Source organism: Somniosus microcephalus, chromosome 25 (assembly GCF_052327205.1).
Source record: "Somniosus microcephalus isolate GS21.2 chromosome 25, FLI_Smic_1.0, whole genome shotgun sequence".
Taxonomy (NCBI): Eukaryota; Metazoa; Chordata; class Chondrichthyes; order Squaliformes; family Somniosidae; genus Somniosus; species Somniosus microcephalus.
In genome coordinates, this window is record NC_141011.1 from 30,680,652 (window position 1) to 30,697,262 (window position 16,611).

At 51.3% G+C, this 16,611-nt stretch overlaps 1 protein-coding gene across 1 annotated transcript; it reads left to right on the top strand.

Annotated features, from left to right (window-relative positions):
• Positions 1–10,874: 10,874 nt before the first annotated feature.
• Positions 10,875–12,509, top strand: fndc10 (fibronectin type III domain containing 10). The gene has a single exon (XM_085967575.1). It carries the CDS (start codon positions 11,151–11,153, stop codon positions 11,916–11,918), a length of 768 nt encoding a protein of 255 aa, XP_085823701.1. The 5' UTR covers positions 10,875–11,150; the 3' UTR covers positions 11,919–12,509.
• Positions 12,510–16,611: the final 4,102 nt, after the last annotated feature.

Consider the following 16,611-nt stretch of genomic DNA (forward strand, 5'->3'; position numbering starts at 1 on the left):
GGCTTAGGACACTGCTCTGAGGAACTCCTGCAGCGATGTCCTGGGGCTGTGATGATTGACCTCCAACTGCCACAACCATCTTCCTTTGTGCTAGGTATGACTCCAGCCAGTGGCGAGTTTTCCTCCTGATTCCCATTGACTTCAGTTTTACTAAGGCTCCTTGATCGGTAAATAGTGATCGTTTTCAATGGTCGACAGGAAGGTAGCAAGAGGGCACAAATTTAATATAATTAAAGGGTGGTTAGAAAAAAATCTTTCTGCAGAAAATGGTTAGAATGTGGAATTAGCGGCCAGGGGAAGAGGATGGGTTAGTTTTCCCGCAGGAGAGTGTGTTGTTGGGGAGACCTGAAACTAGCCCGACTCAAACGAGCGGGTTTATTTGGCAGTCAGCCCCGGGATGATGTCCAATGGAGAGTCGGGGCACTGAACCTTGAGAAACACTAACACAGGTGGTCCTTGTGTGGAGCGGGCCTGTGTCGCTCAGCTCCGACTGTCTTAATGCACAGGAACCTGCTGCTGAAGACCATTTATGGAATGTGGCGACTGGGAGTCTCCACTTGCCACAATGTAAGTAATACCTTGTACTCTTGTTGCAATTATTGCTTCATTTGGCTCCGGATTCAGGTCCCAGAGATCCCCCGCCCCCTGAACATTTTGTAAACCCAGTTTAATATCGTTACATTCCGAAGCCAGTCTCCACCAGAAGCTTAGCTCAGCTTCAGTCAGGCCAGGGCCTGGTTCAACTCATTCTGTCCCTTTTCCATCAGATGCATCTTTCAGAAGGGAGGGGCTCTGATGAAAGGCCAGCGACCTGAAACTTTTAACTCTGTTTCTCTCTCCACAGAGGCTGCCTGACCTGCTGAGTGTTTTCCAGCGTTTTCTATTTTTATTTCAGATTTCCAGCATCCGCAGTGTTTTGCTTTTTTAAAAAAAAAATCTGCCACACAAGCTGAATTCTCAGCACCGCGCTTGGTTGAGTTTGTCTGTCACAACAGTTTGAGTTTTCACCGGTTCTGTTGTATCAGCTGGAGTATCGCTGGCAGCTTTGTTGTGATAAATGCGATGTTTATTATTCAGCCGATCATTAAATGCCAGGGTTTTAAACTGACAGGACTGTGCAGGCCCCTGCATCAAGCGTTATACAGAATGACTTGAACCAACTTGGGTTTAAATTATGAAAAAAAATATTGTTCTCATTAAATTGTCTCACTGCATTCCAGCTGCCTTATTACAAACTCGTTCAGCAGTTTTTTTTATTGTTAATTCACAGCGACTTATGATGCACTTATAAGTTTCTGCTTCACAGTGATGTTATGTCTCTAGAGTTGTGTCCTAACTTTAGGGGGGCGGGGGGGGGGGGAGACCCAGTGAATGGCATTCTCCCACAGGGTGCATTTTATATTTAATTTCCAGTGCGGTGTTGAGCCTGGTTTAAAAAGTGCTGGGGGAGTGGGACGTTTTGGGCATTTACTAAACTCTGAGTTGTTTCAGATGTACTTGGTATGTCGACCACAAAGCCCTCTCAAAACAATTCCGATTCTCTGGCAGGGGCGTACAAGTTCCCATCTTGAGAGCTTTCTTCTGGTCCTGAGAGTTTGATTGGAGACAGACTGTAAGCAGCAATACACAGAAGGTCGGCCAGGACCAGTGGGACGTGTGCTTTTTCAGTTGTTTCTATCGGGGTTTGTAGTATCAGGGGATTGTATTCTCCGGGTTTGTAATATTGAGATCTGAAATACTGGCATTTGTAATACTGAGGTTTCTAGTACTGGGTTTGTAATATTGATGTCTGTAATTTGTAATATCCAGGTTTGTAATATTGAGGTTTCCAAATTGTGGTCTGTAACATTGGCATGTGTAACATGGAAGTTTGCCTTCATTATGTCATGAAGTCATAAACTGATAACCTCACTAAACATCTTTTTAAAGAAATCTGTTCTACTTCACTAGATCACAAGGTTGGTTTGGATGAGCAAAGGCTCTTTAGTCCATTCGATCTTATTCTCCCACAATAACCCTGACCACCTCCCCATGACAACATCCAGCTGTTTGTTGAATGGGTCCAGTGTCCTGATCTAAATCACCTTTCCTGCTAATCTTTTCCAGCTGTTTAAGCAACCTCTGTGTAAATACTTCCTGGTGTCTGTCCTAAACTTGTCCTTCCTGAACCCTGACCCTGTGCCCTCCTGTTCTGCTATCCTGATGTATCTGAAAGTATTGTGTTGGATTTACTTTCCCTATCCCATGAAGTGGCATATATACCTCTAGAAAGTCCCATCTGCAATGTTTCTTTTTGGTTGAAGAGCCCCAGTTTATCTAGTCATTCCTCATTGCTGATCCATCTGACCCCAGGGATCAGCCTCATTGTTCTCCTGTACCATGCTTCTATAGGATCTGAGTAGCCCCCTTGTGACACAGCAACCACAGCTGTACCCAGTACTCCAGGTGCAGGTTTCCCAGAGCTGTATCCAGTTCTCCAGGTGCAGGATTCCCACAGCTGTACCCAGTACTCCAGGTGCAGGATTCCCACAGCTGTACCCAGTACTCCAGGTGCAGGATTCCCAGAGCTGTACCCAGTACTCCAGGTGCAGGTTTCCCACAGCTGTATCCAGTACTCCAGGTGCAGGCTTCCCACAGCTGTACCCAGTACTCCAGGTGCAGGCTTCCCACAGCTGTACCCAGTACTCCAGGTGCAGGCTTCCCACAGCTGTACCCAGTACTCCAGGTGCAGGATTCCCACAGCTGTACCCAGTACTCCAGGTGCAGGCTTCCCACAGCTGTACCCAGTACTCCAGGTGCAGGATTCCCACAGCTGTACCCAGTACTCCAGGTGCAGGCTTCCCACAGCTGTACCCAGTACTCCAGGTGCAGGATTCCCACAGCTGTACCCAGTACTCCAGGTGCAGGTTTCCCAGAGCTGTACCCAGTACTCCAGGTGCAGGATTCCCAGAGCTGTACCCAGTACTCCAGGTGCAGGTTTCCCAGAGCTGTACCCAGTACTCCAGGTGCAGGTTTCCCACAGCTGTATCCAGTACTCCAGGTGCAGGCTTCCCAGAGCTGTACCCAGTACTCCAGGTGCAGGCTTCCCACAGCTGTATCCAGTACTCCAGGTGCAGGATTCCCACAGCTGTACCCAGTACTCCAGGTGCAGGCTTCCCACAGCTGTACCCAGTACTCCAGGTGCAGGCTTCCCACAGCTGTACCCAGTACTCCAGGTGCAGGCTTCCCACAGCTGTATCCAGTACTCCAGGTGCAGGCTTCCCACAGCTGTACCCAGTACTCCAGGTGCAGGATTCCCACAGCTGTACCCAGTACTCCAGGTGCAGGTTTCCCACAGCTGTACCCAGTACTCCAGGTGCAGGATTCCCACAGCTGTACCCAGTACTCCAGGTGCAGGATTCCCACAGCTGTACCCAGTACTCCAGGTGCAGGTTTCCCAGAGCTGTACCCAGTACTCCAGGTGCAGGATTCCCAGAGCTGTACCCAGTACTCCAGGTGCAGGATTCCCACAGCTGTACCCAGTACTCCAGGTGCAGGATTCCCACAGCTGTATCCAGTACTCCAGGTGCAGGCTTCCCACAGCTGTACCCAGTACTCCAGGTGCAGGTTTCCCACAGCTGTACCCAGTACTCCAGGTGCAGGCTTCCCACAGCTGTACCCAGTACTCCAGGTGCAGGATTCCCACAGCTGTATCCAGTACTCCAGGTGCAGGCTTCCCACAGCTGTATCCAGTACTCCAGGTGCAGGCTTCCCACAGCTGTACCCAGTACTCCAGGTGCAGGCTTCCCACAGCTGTACCCAGTACTCCAGGTGCAGGTTTCCCACAGCTGTACCCAGTACTCCAGGTGCAGGATTCCCACAGCTGTATCCAGTACTCCAGGTGCAGGCTTCCCACAGCTGTACCCAGTACTCCAGGTGCAGGCTTCCCACAGCTGTACCCAGTACTCCAGGTGCAGGCTTCCCACAGCTGTATCCAGTACTCCAGGTGCAGGCTTCCCACAGCTGTATCCAGTACTCCAGGTGCAGGATTCCCACAGCTGTACCCAGTACTCCAGGTGCAGGCTTCCCACAGCTGTACCCAGTACTCCAGGTGCAGGATTCCCAGAGCTGTATCCAGTACTCCAGGTGCAGGATTCCCACAGCTGTATCCAGTACTCCAGGTGCAGGCTTCCCACAGCTGTATCCAGTACTCCAGGTGCAGGCTTCCCACAGCTGTATCCAGTACTCCAGGTGCAGGCTTCCCACAGCTGTACCCAGTACTCCAGGTGCAGGCTTCCCACAGCTGTACCCAGTACTCCAGGTGCAGGCTTCCCACAGCTGTACCCAGTACTCCAGGTGCAGGCTTCCCACAGCTGTATCCAGTACTCCAGGTGCAGGCTTCCCACAGCTGTATCCAGTACTCCAGGTGCAGGCTTCCCACAGCTGTACCCAGTACTCCAGGTGCAGGCTTCCCACAGCTGTACCCAGTACTCCAGGTGCAGGTTTCCCACAGCTGTACCCAGTACTCCAGGTGCAGGCTTCCCACAGCTGTACCCAGTACTCCAGGTGCAGGCTTCCCACAGCTGTACCCAGTACTCCAGGTGCAGGTTTCCCACAGCTGTACCCAGTACTCCAGGTGCAGGCTTCCCACAGCTGTACCCAGTACTCCAGGTGCAGGCTTCCCACAGCTGTATCCAGTACTCCAGGTGCAGGCTTCCCACAGCTGTACCCAGTACTCCAGGTGCAGGCTTCCCACAGCTGTATCCAGTACTCCAGGTGCAGGCTTCCCACAGCTGTATCCAGTACTCCAGGTGCAGGCTTCCCACAGCTGTACCCAGTACTCCAGGTGCAGGCTTCCCACAGCTGTATCCAGTACTCCAGGTGCAGGCTTCCCACAGCTGTACCCAGTACTCCAGGTGCAGGCTTCCCACAGCTGTACCCAGTACTCCAGGTGCAGGCTTCCCACAGCTGTATCCAGTACTCCAGGTGCAGGCTTCCCACAGCTGTACCCAGTACTCCAGGTGCAGGCTTCCCACAGCTGTACCCAGTACTCCAGGTGCAGGCTTCCCACAGCTGTATCCAGTACTCCAGGTGCAGGATTCCCAGAGCTGTATCCAGTACTCCAGGTGCAGGTTTCCCACAGCTGTACCCAGTACTCCAGGTGCAGGATTCCCAGAGCTGTACCCAGTACTCCAGGTGCAGGCTTCCCACAGCTGTACCCAGTACTCCAGGTGCAGGCTTCCCAGAGCTGTATCCAGTACTCCAGGTGCAGGATTCCCACAGCTGTACCCAGTACTCCAGGTGCAGGATTCCCACAGCTGTACCCAGTACTCCAGGTGCAGGCTTCCCACAGCTGTACCCAGTACTCCAGGTGCAGGCTTCCCACAGCTGTATCCAGTACTCCAGGTGCAGGTTTCCCAGAGCTGTACCCAGTACTCCAGGTGCAGGATTCCCACAGCTGTACCCAGTACTCCAGGTGCAGGATTCCCACAGCTGTACCCAGTACTCCAGGTGCAGGATTCCCACAGCTGTACCCAGTACTCCAGGTGCAGGTTTCCCACAGCTGTACCCAGTACTCCAGGTGCAGGATTCCCACAGCTGTATCCAGTACTCCAGGTGCAGGCTTCCCACAGCTGTATCCAGTACTCCAGGTGCAGGCTTCCCACAGCTGTATCCAGTACTCCAGGTGCAGGCTTCCCACAGCTGTACCCAGTACTCCAGGTGCAGGCTTCCCACAGCTGTACCCAGTACTCCAGGTGCAGGCTTCCCACAGCTGTATCCAGTACTCCAGGTGCAGGCTTCCCACAGCTGTATCCAGTACTCCAGGTGCAGGCTTCCCACAGCTGTACCCAGTACTCCAGGTGCAGGCTTCCCACAGCTGTATCCAGTACTCCAGGTGCAGGCTTCCCACAGCTGTACCCAGTACTCCAGGTGCAGGCTTCCCACAGCTGTATCCAGTACTCCAGGTGCAGGCTTCCCACAGCTGTACCCAGTACTCCAGGTGCAGGCTTCCCACAGCTGTATCCAGTACTCCAGGTGCAGGCTTCCCACAGCTGTACCCAGTACTCCAGGTGCAGGCTTCCCACAGCTGTACCCAGTACTCCAGGTGCAGGCTTCCCACAGCTGTATCCAGTACTCCAGGTGCAGGCTTCCCACAGCTGTACCCAGTACTCCAGGTGCAGGCTTCCCACAGCTGTACCCAGTACTCCAGGTGCAGGATTCCCAGAGCTGTACCCAGTACTCCAGGTGCAGGCTTCCCACAGCTGTACCCAGTACTCCAGGTGCAGGATTCCCACAGCTGTACCCAGTACTCCAGGTGCAGGCTTCCCACAGCTGTACCCAGTACTCCAGGTGCATGCTTCCCACAGCTGTACCCAGTACTCCAGGTGCAGGCTTCCCACAGCTGTATCCAGTACTCCAGGTGCAGGATTCCCACAGCTGTACCCAGTACTCCAGGTGCAGGTTTCCCACAGCTGTACCCAGTACTCCAGGTGCAGGATTCCCACAGCTGTACCCAGTACTCCAGGTGCAGGCTTCCCACAGCTGTATCCAGTACTCCAGGTGCAGGATTCCCACAGCTGTATCCAGTACTCCAGGTGCAGGCTTCCCACAGCTGTACCCAGTACTCCAGGTGCAGGTTTCCCACAGCTGTACCCAGTACTCCAGGTGCAGGATTCCCACAGCTGTACCCAGTACTCCAGGTGCAGGATTCCCAGAGCTGTACCCAGTACTCCAGGTGCAGGATTCCCAGAGCTGTACCCAGTACTCCAGGTGCAGGCTTCCCACAGCTGTACCCAGTACTCCAGGTGCAGGATTCCCACAGCTGTACCCAGTACTCCAGGTGCAGGCTTCCCATGGTCACAGTCTCAGAATAGGAGGTCGGCCATTTAGGACTGAGATGAGAAATTTCTTCACTCAAAGGGTTGTGAATCTTTGGAATTCTCTACCCCAGAGAGCTGTGGATGCTCAGTCATTGAATATATTGAAGACAGAGATCGATAGATTTTTGGATATTAAGGGAATCAAGGGTTATGGGGATAGTGCAGGAAGGTGGAGATGAGTTAGAAGATCCACCATGATCTTATAGAATGACGGAGCAGGCTCAAAGGGCTGAATGGCCTACTCCTGCTCCTATTTTGTATGTTCTATACTCTGTACTCCAGGTCCAGCCTGACCAGGTCCCTGCCCAGCTTCAGCATTACCTTTTGGGATTTGAACTCCCTGATTTGGTAATATAACCCAGTATCCTATTCAGCTTCTGTATTGCTGCATCACACTGATTATACATCATCATCAATGAGGAGCAAACACTCCTAGGTCTCTTTCAGTTCTCCCTTGGCAAGTTTTATCCCACCCATGGCTACACCTGGTCCTGTTTTTACTTCCAATATGCTGAACACTCCCAGTGGCTCAGTGGATAAATAAATCATCTGATGCAGTGCTAAACCAGGAAGATCCCAGGTTTGATCCCCAGTCTGTGTTAACGCATCTCACATGGGGCAGCAATTGAGTAGTACAATTGGCTTCTGTGCTTCTCCATTAGACAGCTGGAAAATCATTTAGGGCTGGATTTTGTGACGAGAGGTGAGTTGGAGGCAGGACTGCTGCTTGTCATGTCAATGTCTTGCCACCATCCTCGCCTGACCAATCAGAGGGATTTTCCCCTGATTGAGCTTGTTAAGCCCACCCTGCAGGCTCAGCAGGCCAATTATGGAGGAAGTCAACGTCAGACGTGCTATCTGTCAAGACATCTTGAAAGAAGAAATGACAGCATTTGACAGCTCTGTGAAGCTGTCAAAACTGCCATTCTCTTTAGTTTGATGAGACTTTGTGGTGAGGACCCATCAAACTGTTCAACTTTATAAATTTCACATGTCTAGGATCGGAGGATCCAACAGCCATTATGTGAAATTGACAAGGAGAATGTCGGCTCTCCCCATCCAGAGTGGCTAAAGGCTGTAGAAAGAAAACAAGGTAAGTGAACACTTTTTTAAACTTATCACTTACCTTACATACTTACCACTCCACACTTGCACCCATCACTCACCTCTACACCTTACTTCCAGGTGCCTCCGACCACCGCAGACCTCCTCCACATCTCCTCCAACCTGGCGGGGTTCTCCGAGGTCAGGAAGCCTTCACCTGTGAAGGTAATATGGCACTAATCATTTGTTCTGCCTGTTAACTACCTGGCCGTTAACAGGCAGTTAAAAGGATTAAATGCCTTTCCCGCCTCCAGGAGTCGGGACCCGAAGCTGCACATCCTCCCACCTCCTGGCAAAAGGGCACGGAGGCGGGATGGGGGCGGGTTTGCCATCCGCCCCCACTTTCTCCGATTTTACCGGCTGGCCCGCCTCCTCAGGGCTTGGAAAATCCAGCCCTTAGAGTTCCCACTCCTGATCATGTCCAATGAATCCTACTGTAAATGACACAGGTGTGAACATCAGCTAAGGACAGGACCAGGATCATCTGTGATGTTCTGCCATGGTTGACACAAGGAGTCAGCACCTTCAGAAGAGGATAGAAGAAAATTGTTCTATGTAGAAGGATAATATTTTCTGCTGAGTGTAATTCAGGGCAAAATATCAGACATGTAGTGGCTCTCATTTGAGAAATTGAAACTCTGTAGGTTGCACAAATGAGGAAAGCTGATAGGACAAGTCTGTTTTTAGAAGATGTTTCTAATATTAGAGTTTGTAATAGTGAGATTTGTAGCACCTTGGATTGTAATATCTGGGTTTGGAATATTGAGGTTTGTCATATTGGCATTTGTAATACTGAGCTTTGGAATATTGATGCGTGTAATATCGAGATTTGTAGAGTCAGGAGATTGTATCAGGACAGACTCTAGATGTTGACCATTGAAATAATTCAAGAATTCTGTATAAAAAAAGAAATTGGAATCGCCATTAGCTGCTATGTGCATGAATGAATTTCTAACGAGCATGAGCGAGAGCTACTCGAAAATCAAAAATTGGTTTGAAACCAAATCAACTGAGAAGTCAGAGAAGCTGTAATAGTCAGTACAATACAGTGGTTTTATGTAACAGTGTACAATAAATGGCCAAATCCTGCAAAGATTTCAGAACGTATACACAGAAAAATTCATACATGCGCACTCATAAACATAGATACACACACACTGATATATAAACGCACATGCACAGAGAAACAAATAATTCTACACATAGATACAAACACACATATATACATGTAAGTTATTGGCCGGACTGCATCTGGAGTGTGTATCTCTATGTATATGTCTGTCTGTGTGTGTGTGTGTGTGTGTGTGTGTGTGTATCTTTCTAGATGTACATACGTATATGTCTGTAGGTGTCTCTCTTTCTCTGTATATATTGGTCTCTGTGTGAGAGAAATGTAGGTCAGTGACGTCATCGATATGGAAAGAAAAGCCTAATTACTGTTAAAATGAGTGCCCAGGGCTGTGAGTGAACTTTTTTTGTAAAACAGCTGTTGCTTGGCATATATTCTGTCTCTATAGTACATGGTTTGGGATCTGTGTAAGAAGTCTTTTTTCTGATCTCAGTCAGGACATTAATTGGGCCTGTAATTGGCGTCAGCATTGCTGAGATAAAGAGGAGAAAAAATCACCCAAAATGGCCCGATCACTGTCGAGTGAATTGTTTGTGTGGGTATCTGGTGGGGCAGTGGGATGGGGTAGGGTGGGGTGGTGGCACCGGGCGGAGCAGTGAGATGGGGTAGGGTGGGGCAGTGGCACCGGGCGGGGCAGTGGGACGGGGTAAGGTGGGGCAGTGGCATTGGGCGGGACAGTGAGACGGGGTAGGATGGGGCAGTGGCACCAGGCAGGGCAGTGAGGTGGGGTGGGGTGGGGTGGGGCAGTGAGATGGGGTAGGGTGGGGCAGTGGGGTGGGGCAGTGGGGTGGGGTGGGGCAGTGGGGTGGGGCAGTGAGATGGGGTAGGGTGGGGTGGGGCAGTGGGATGGGGTAGGGTGGAGTGGGGCGGTGGGGTGGGGTGGGGCAGTGCGATGGGGTAGGGTGGGGTGGGGCAGTGAGATGGGGTGGGGTGGGGTGGGGCAGTGAGATGGGGTAGGGTAGGGTGGGACAGTGGCACCGGGCGGGACAGTGAAACGGGGTAGGGTGGGGCAGTGGCACCAGGCAAGACGGGGTAGGGTGGGGCAGTGGTACCGGGCGGGGCTATGGCACCGGGCGGGACAGTGAGACAGGGTAGGATGGGGCAGGGCAGTGAGATGGGGTAGGATGGGGCGGTGAGATAGGGTAGGATGGGACAATGGCACCAGGCGGGGCAGTGGGACGGGGTAGGGTGGGGCAGGGCGATGGCACTGGGTGGGGCAGTGAGGTAGGGTGGGGCAGTGCGATGGCAGCAGGCGGGGCAGTGAGACGGGGTAGGGTGGGGCAGTGGGGTGGTGGCACTGGGTGGTGCAGTGCAGTGGGAGGTGATGGTGCAGTGGGACCGGAGTAACGGGACGGGGCAGTGGCAATGGGTGGTGCGGTCGGGTGGGATGGGATGGGACAGGGCAGGGTAGTGGCAGTGGCATTGGATGTCACCTGTGGGACCTGGGAATTGATCCAGCCCAGACACTGATTTCCAATCATTAAGGCAACAGCTGTGTACTTGATCATCTTTATTTCCGTGCGACTGAACCTGATAACGGGCTGGCAATCCAGTGCAGACACTGTCTAATTGGTAGAGTGTTTGGAAAGGAGTTGTTGTGTTCTAGGAACTACAGCCACCTTCAAATTCCATTGCATTATGGTGTAAACATTGTATGATTGCAACATTCCGGGGATCTGGGTACAACGCGGTGCTTCTGTAATTCGGGAAATAATCGCAGGAAACATCAACCGCGCGGAGCTCACAGGCACGAAGCTGGGTGACAGTGGGGGTTAAACGTGAGTGCTAGGGTCTGCGAGCTCCTTGTATTGCGGGAGTTGAGCCCACCCTTTGTGGGCGCCGGCTTGCTCTTGGCTCTTCTCAGCCCCAAGGACACAAGATGGACTGAAAGTCAAGCCAGTGACATCACTCGGAGAGGCTGCCTCCACCACCACCTGAGCCCAGCGCCAGCGACAGGAGAAGCGGCGGCTCCAGGGGATTGTGGCGGAGCCTGGAGCTGGCTCCGAGGATGTGAGAGGGGCGAGGGGAAACATTCCTGGAGCCGACACTTAGCCAGAATGCGGCTGCCTCTGCTGCTGCTGCCTCTCTTGTTGTGCCAGTCCCGGCTGGAGAAGGTGAGCGGCGGCGCCTGGAATTCCAGCCGCCCTGGGACGGCCAGGGACGGGAGCGAGGAGGAGGAGGAAGAGGCGGCAGGGAGAGCGGGACCTGGGGCTCCGCAAGCCGGCTCCGAGCCGGAGGAGGAGGAGGCGAGGAGCGGTCCGGACCAGAGCTGCGTTTACAAGGTGCTGCTGAACGGCCGGGGCGCCGGGCGGATCTGTTTCAGGACCACGGACAGCGGCTTCAGCTGCGGGGCCGCCGGCTGCCGGGTTTACCGCTCGGGCCGCTCGCTGGTGGCCAACGTGCTAGCGAACAGCAGCGTCTTGCTGCAGTGGCGGCCGCCCAGCCTGCGGCAGCTGCGGGGCTTTCGGCTCAATTGCAGCTGGAGCGGCCTCTACACCAGCTTCCAGTGCGACAGCGTGCAGCTGGGGTCGGGCTGCCGGGACTACCTGCTGGCCAACGTCCACGACAGCGTGGACTACCGTATCTGCCTGCACACCCTGTACTCCGACCGCCGCCCAGCCGACCAGGACTGCCTGCAATTCCGAGCCCAGCCCGCCGGCATGCAGGACGTTGTCATCGCCATGACGGCCGTGGGGGGCTGTATCTGCGTGATGCTGGTGATCATCTGCCTGCTGGTGGCCTACATAACCGAGAACATCATGCACCCCGCCTTGCCCAGGTCCTCCTCCAAGCGGGGACACGATGACCACAGAGTGACCACATAAAACAGCAAGGAGGGAGGAGGAGGAGAAGAGCATCTGGGATCAGGCTCAAAGGATCCTGGCAATGAGATTGAACCCCCCTCCCCTGGTCCTGGAGTTGGGGAGTGAGGGGGAGGAGAGAGGGAGCAGCAAGCCGCCTCCCCTGGCCGAATATTCCTGTTTGTTCCCAGGAGGGATTGACTGCACTGCCTGGTCGTATAGTCCGAGCACCGCCCCCCCCCCCCCTGCCCCACTTACTCAGACTATTGGGAGGGGATAAGGAAAAGGGGCCACAGGCGGATCCAGTTGGAGTTGGAGTTTGGCTGGACACTGAACACTGGTGCCCGGTGCCGCCTCCTCCCTGTAATATCGGCCGCTTATCGACTTCATTCTGAATCCCCTCTCTCGGAGTCGGACGGTCTTTGGAGCGGTGACTGGCCGGAGAGTGCAGCCAACCCAAGAAGCACAAACAATCGAGTTAGAAACCGTTTATCTGCTGTCCGGATCAACATTTGTTCTCAGTTTTTTTAAAGTTTGATTTCGGATATTTGAGTGCGGAAAATGTCCCTGTATTATTGACCGGTCGTGGGAAATAAAACCCAAACATTTACTGTATGCGCTTTGTATCCGGGATCAGTCTGTTGGTTGTTTTAACGTTGAGCCTGAGAGGGTCTCGGGGCGGACAACCTGTCAGACCGTCCCCCGTCATTTCGCATTTCTGGACAGTCACCCTGAGGCTGGAGAGACAAGGTTAGAGAGGACGGGCGGTGTGGGCAGCGCTCATCCTGCAACTGGGTGACTGTCCTGCGGGCGACCAGGGATGAATGAGAATTAGACAGGAAAGAATGGGACAGAGACACTAAAGACGGAGAAAGAGAGAGAGAGCAGAAAGAGATAGTGAGAGAGAGAAAATAGAGTGACAGACACAGAGACTGAGTAGATATAGAGCAAGACGAACACCAGAGAGTTGGACAGAGAGGGGGAGAGAGACAGCAAAATGTGTGTGTGAGAGAGAATGAGAGAGTATTGGCAGATATAGAGTAACAGCGAGAGAAACACTGCGGGAAAGAAGCGTGCTGGAGGTGTTCATTACGAGTTTAACAATCTCAGTCTAATAGTTCAGCTGTGGTAACTGATGCTGTTGCTCCTGTTTACAGCTGGGATTAAGTCACTTCCCAAATATCTCCTTGCCCTCCACAAACTGTGCGATAAAGGGGTGACTGTCAAGCAAGGGTGGAGTCTGAGACGGGGCTTTTGTTCGGGGAGGGGGCAGTCTCATGTGTGGAATATCTCCTTTTATTCTGTCAGTCCGGCAAAACCGTAAAGCAAATCTGAACCAAACCCCGAGGAACCTCCTGAACCCTTTTCACTCGTATTTACTAAAAGTCCCCGGTGAGTCTATAGAAACCGTCAGCCCGATCCCTGATTCAGGTTAAAGACTGGTCGTTTAAACACCCCAGAACTCCACTCACTTTCCAGTGGGTTGACACAGGACCCTTCACCGTGTGTAGAAGGTGTTTGTGCAAACGGTCCTGTTTCCACGTTGATGCACCTACTTTCCCCGACAGCAGGTTAACCACTGGGGGAAGAGGAGGCAGAGATCCCCTGTAACACTGCGCGCAGAACAAGCCGATCAGAAGTGGGAAAGCAGAAAACAAAAGAACGTGGAATGAAGTATTGGGCAGAACATGTCGCCGAGCAGAGGTGTGGGGGTTAGGAGGAAAGTGTGAGATGTGATCCTCACCCCCAACACTTGTAGCAGCGACACCAGTAATCAGACGAGAAAGCGTTTCTAATATCCGAAGATATGTTTCTAGCTTCCGATGTTATGAAACATGTTTCAATAATTCAGTAACCCCCCGCCCCTTGTTTGACCGTGACCCCCTTTGTCTATCTCACAGTGGAGGCCGGGGACATGTGTCGAGATCTTCGGGAATTGACTCAATCCCAGTTGCAAACAGAAGTCACAACATCGATCTCCACATCTTCTAAACGATCACATTGGGACTTTTAAACTCACAGCGATCCCTGTTGTTACAACACAATTAACTCCAGTATCAGCTTTCTAGCCTCCAGCTGTGAAATCATTTAAAAAAGTCATTCCAACTGGAATTATTTTTCCATTGTCCTTGATTAAGAGACGATTTATTCCCTGCGGAGACCGAAACGGGCAAAAAGTCCTTAAAATTACTAATTTTTTAAAAAGACTGAAATTGGCTTAAAAACGATTATTGACGAGACTTTTTCTTGTAATAATACGCGGTATGTGCTCCAGATTTCCAATAACTGCACTCAGACTGTCTGCTTCCCTGACCCGACCCGGTCTAACTCATAATCCCACGGCCCAGCTACCCCAGAAACCCTCAAGGTTGTAACCGCTAATTAATGTCACAATTGTCAGCGAAATCATTAAAAAAAAACACGTTTAGCTACAGGACAGTACAGTTTTTGTGATGTATTCCCCCGGTAACTGATGGTTGATCGGAGTGTTTCTCATTTACATTAACGCTTGTATTCAGAAGCTCCATGGTCAGATTTGCGGCAGATACAAACGGGTGGGGGGCGGGGTTGCCTCTGAGGAGGCGGCTGGGGACTTACAAAATGAGTTAATATTCATAAAGGGGCAAATAAAATTCAATATGGATTAGTAAAAGGAAGAAAAAAAGTGATGTATATAAACACATACACATGGTGTGAAATTAGCTAATGGTGAAGTTGAAAGAGATCGAGGGACTTGGCACTTAGCATAGCCAATCACTGGGGAGCAGCAATCAATGAAACCAATGGAATGCTGAATTATATAGCCGGATAGGAGACTACAAGTTAGAGGGATTCATAACCAACTGGTACTGTGCTCTGGTCAGGCTGCACCTTGAGTACTGTGTCCAGTTCTGGTCACCCAGTCACAGAGGAGACCAGGGGTGGAGCGGTGTAGGTGCTAGTTCAGTGAAGACTGATTCCTATTCCCTACTGTCAAAGTACTTTTTTAAATATTCGTTCATGGGATGTGGGCGTCGCTGGCAAGGCCAGCATTTATTGCCCATCCCTAGCTGCCCTTGAGAAGGTGGTGGTGAGCCACCTTCTTGAACCACTGCAGTCCGTGTGGTGAAGATACTCCCACAGTGCTGTTAGGTAGGGAGTTCCAGGATTTTGACCCAGAGACGATGAAGGATCGGCGATATACTTCTAAGTCAGGATGGTGTATCACTTGGAGAGGAACTTGGAGGGGGTGGTGTTCCCATGCGCCTGCTGCCCTTGTCCTTCTAGGTGGAAGAGGTCGCGGGTTTGGGAGATGCTGCCGAAGAAGCCTTGGCGAGTTGCTGCAGTGCATCTTGTAGATGGTACACACTGCAGCCACGGTACACCGGTGGTGGAGGGAATGAATGTTTAATGGGGTGCCAATCAAACGGGCTGCTTTGTCCTGAATGGTGTCGAGCTTCTGAGTGTTGTTGGAGCTGCACTCATCCAGGCAAATGGAGAGTATTCCATCACACTCCTTACTTATGCCTTGTAGATGGTAGAAAGGCTTTAGGGAGTCAGGAGGTAAGACACTCGCTGCAGAATACCCAGCCTCTGAGTTATACGGAAAGAATGGATTACCAGAGGTGGTTCAGCAGGGTGCAAAGGCCACCGACTCCCTATGTGTGGGTCAGGCACAGCTGGCAGCAATTCCAGAGTGAAATTCCTGGGTTTGTTAAACTGGTCCCATGAAAAATCTAGTTAAAATACAACTCATACAGAACTAGAGAACATGACAGTGCAGAAGGAGCCCATTTGGCCCGTTGTGCCTGACCTGATGCTCTGAAAGATCTTACCACTTAGTCCCATTTCCCCATACCCTTTAGAATTTTTATTTTTCAAAGATTAGTCCTCTTCCTATTAAAAAACTATTATGGATTCTGCTTCCATTGATGTTTCTGGTAGGGCATTCCATATCCTAACAACCCGTTGCCAAATAAATCTCCTAAATTTCATGCTTTTGTGAATTATACCTCTAGTTACTCACTCACTAACCACTGGAAAGAGTTTGTCCCTATTGGCCTTATCAAATCCCTCACAATGCTGACACCTCTATCAGATCTGCTTTTAACCTTCTCTGTTTTAGTCCCAGTTTTTCTTGTCTCTCTCTCTCTCTATAACCAAAGCCTTTCTTCCCAACCTAAACAGCTTAACAGAGGGGACTTCTGACATAAGAAAACTACTAGGCACTTGGTCTAAGCATTAAACAAAGCTTTAATCAACTGTTTTACAACATGGCGGTCTAGTTGTGTCCTTCACTAGTTCCTGTTAAGAATGTCCTGCGCAAGCTGGGCCCGTGCCTGAGTACTTACACTCTCCCTGGACAGCGCCATCCATAGGCTGCTCAGTATTATTTCATAAGTCTTTCTTTCATGAATGACTGATTCATGTCAACTTCATTAGGAGTTATTTAAAATATTAAAAGGGCTAGGAAAGACAAATCTGAAACAGTACTTCGAGCTAAATCGTGACAGCCAGCCAATGGACACAGGTTCAACCTAGCAAAAGACAAATTTAAGACTGATGTCAGGGAATCTTTCAAATACAGAGTGACCAACATATGGATGGACGTCTGGGTAGGGTCGTGCAGGCAAAAACATCCGGAATCATTTATAAACAGTTAGATGCTGTGATGGGAGGGGTTGCGGGAAGGGGTAGGGTTTTTCCTGGATGGATGAACAAGAATGAGCCAAACTGA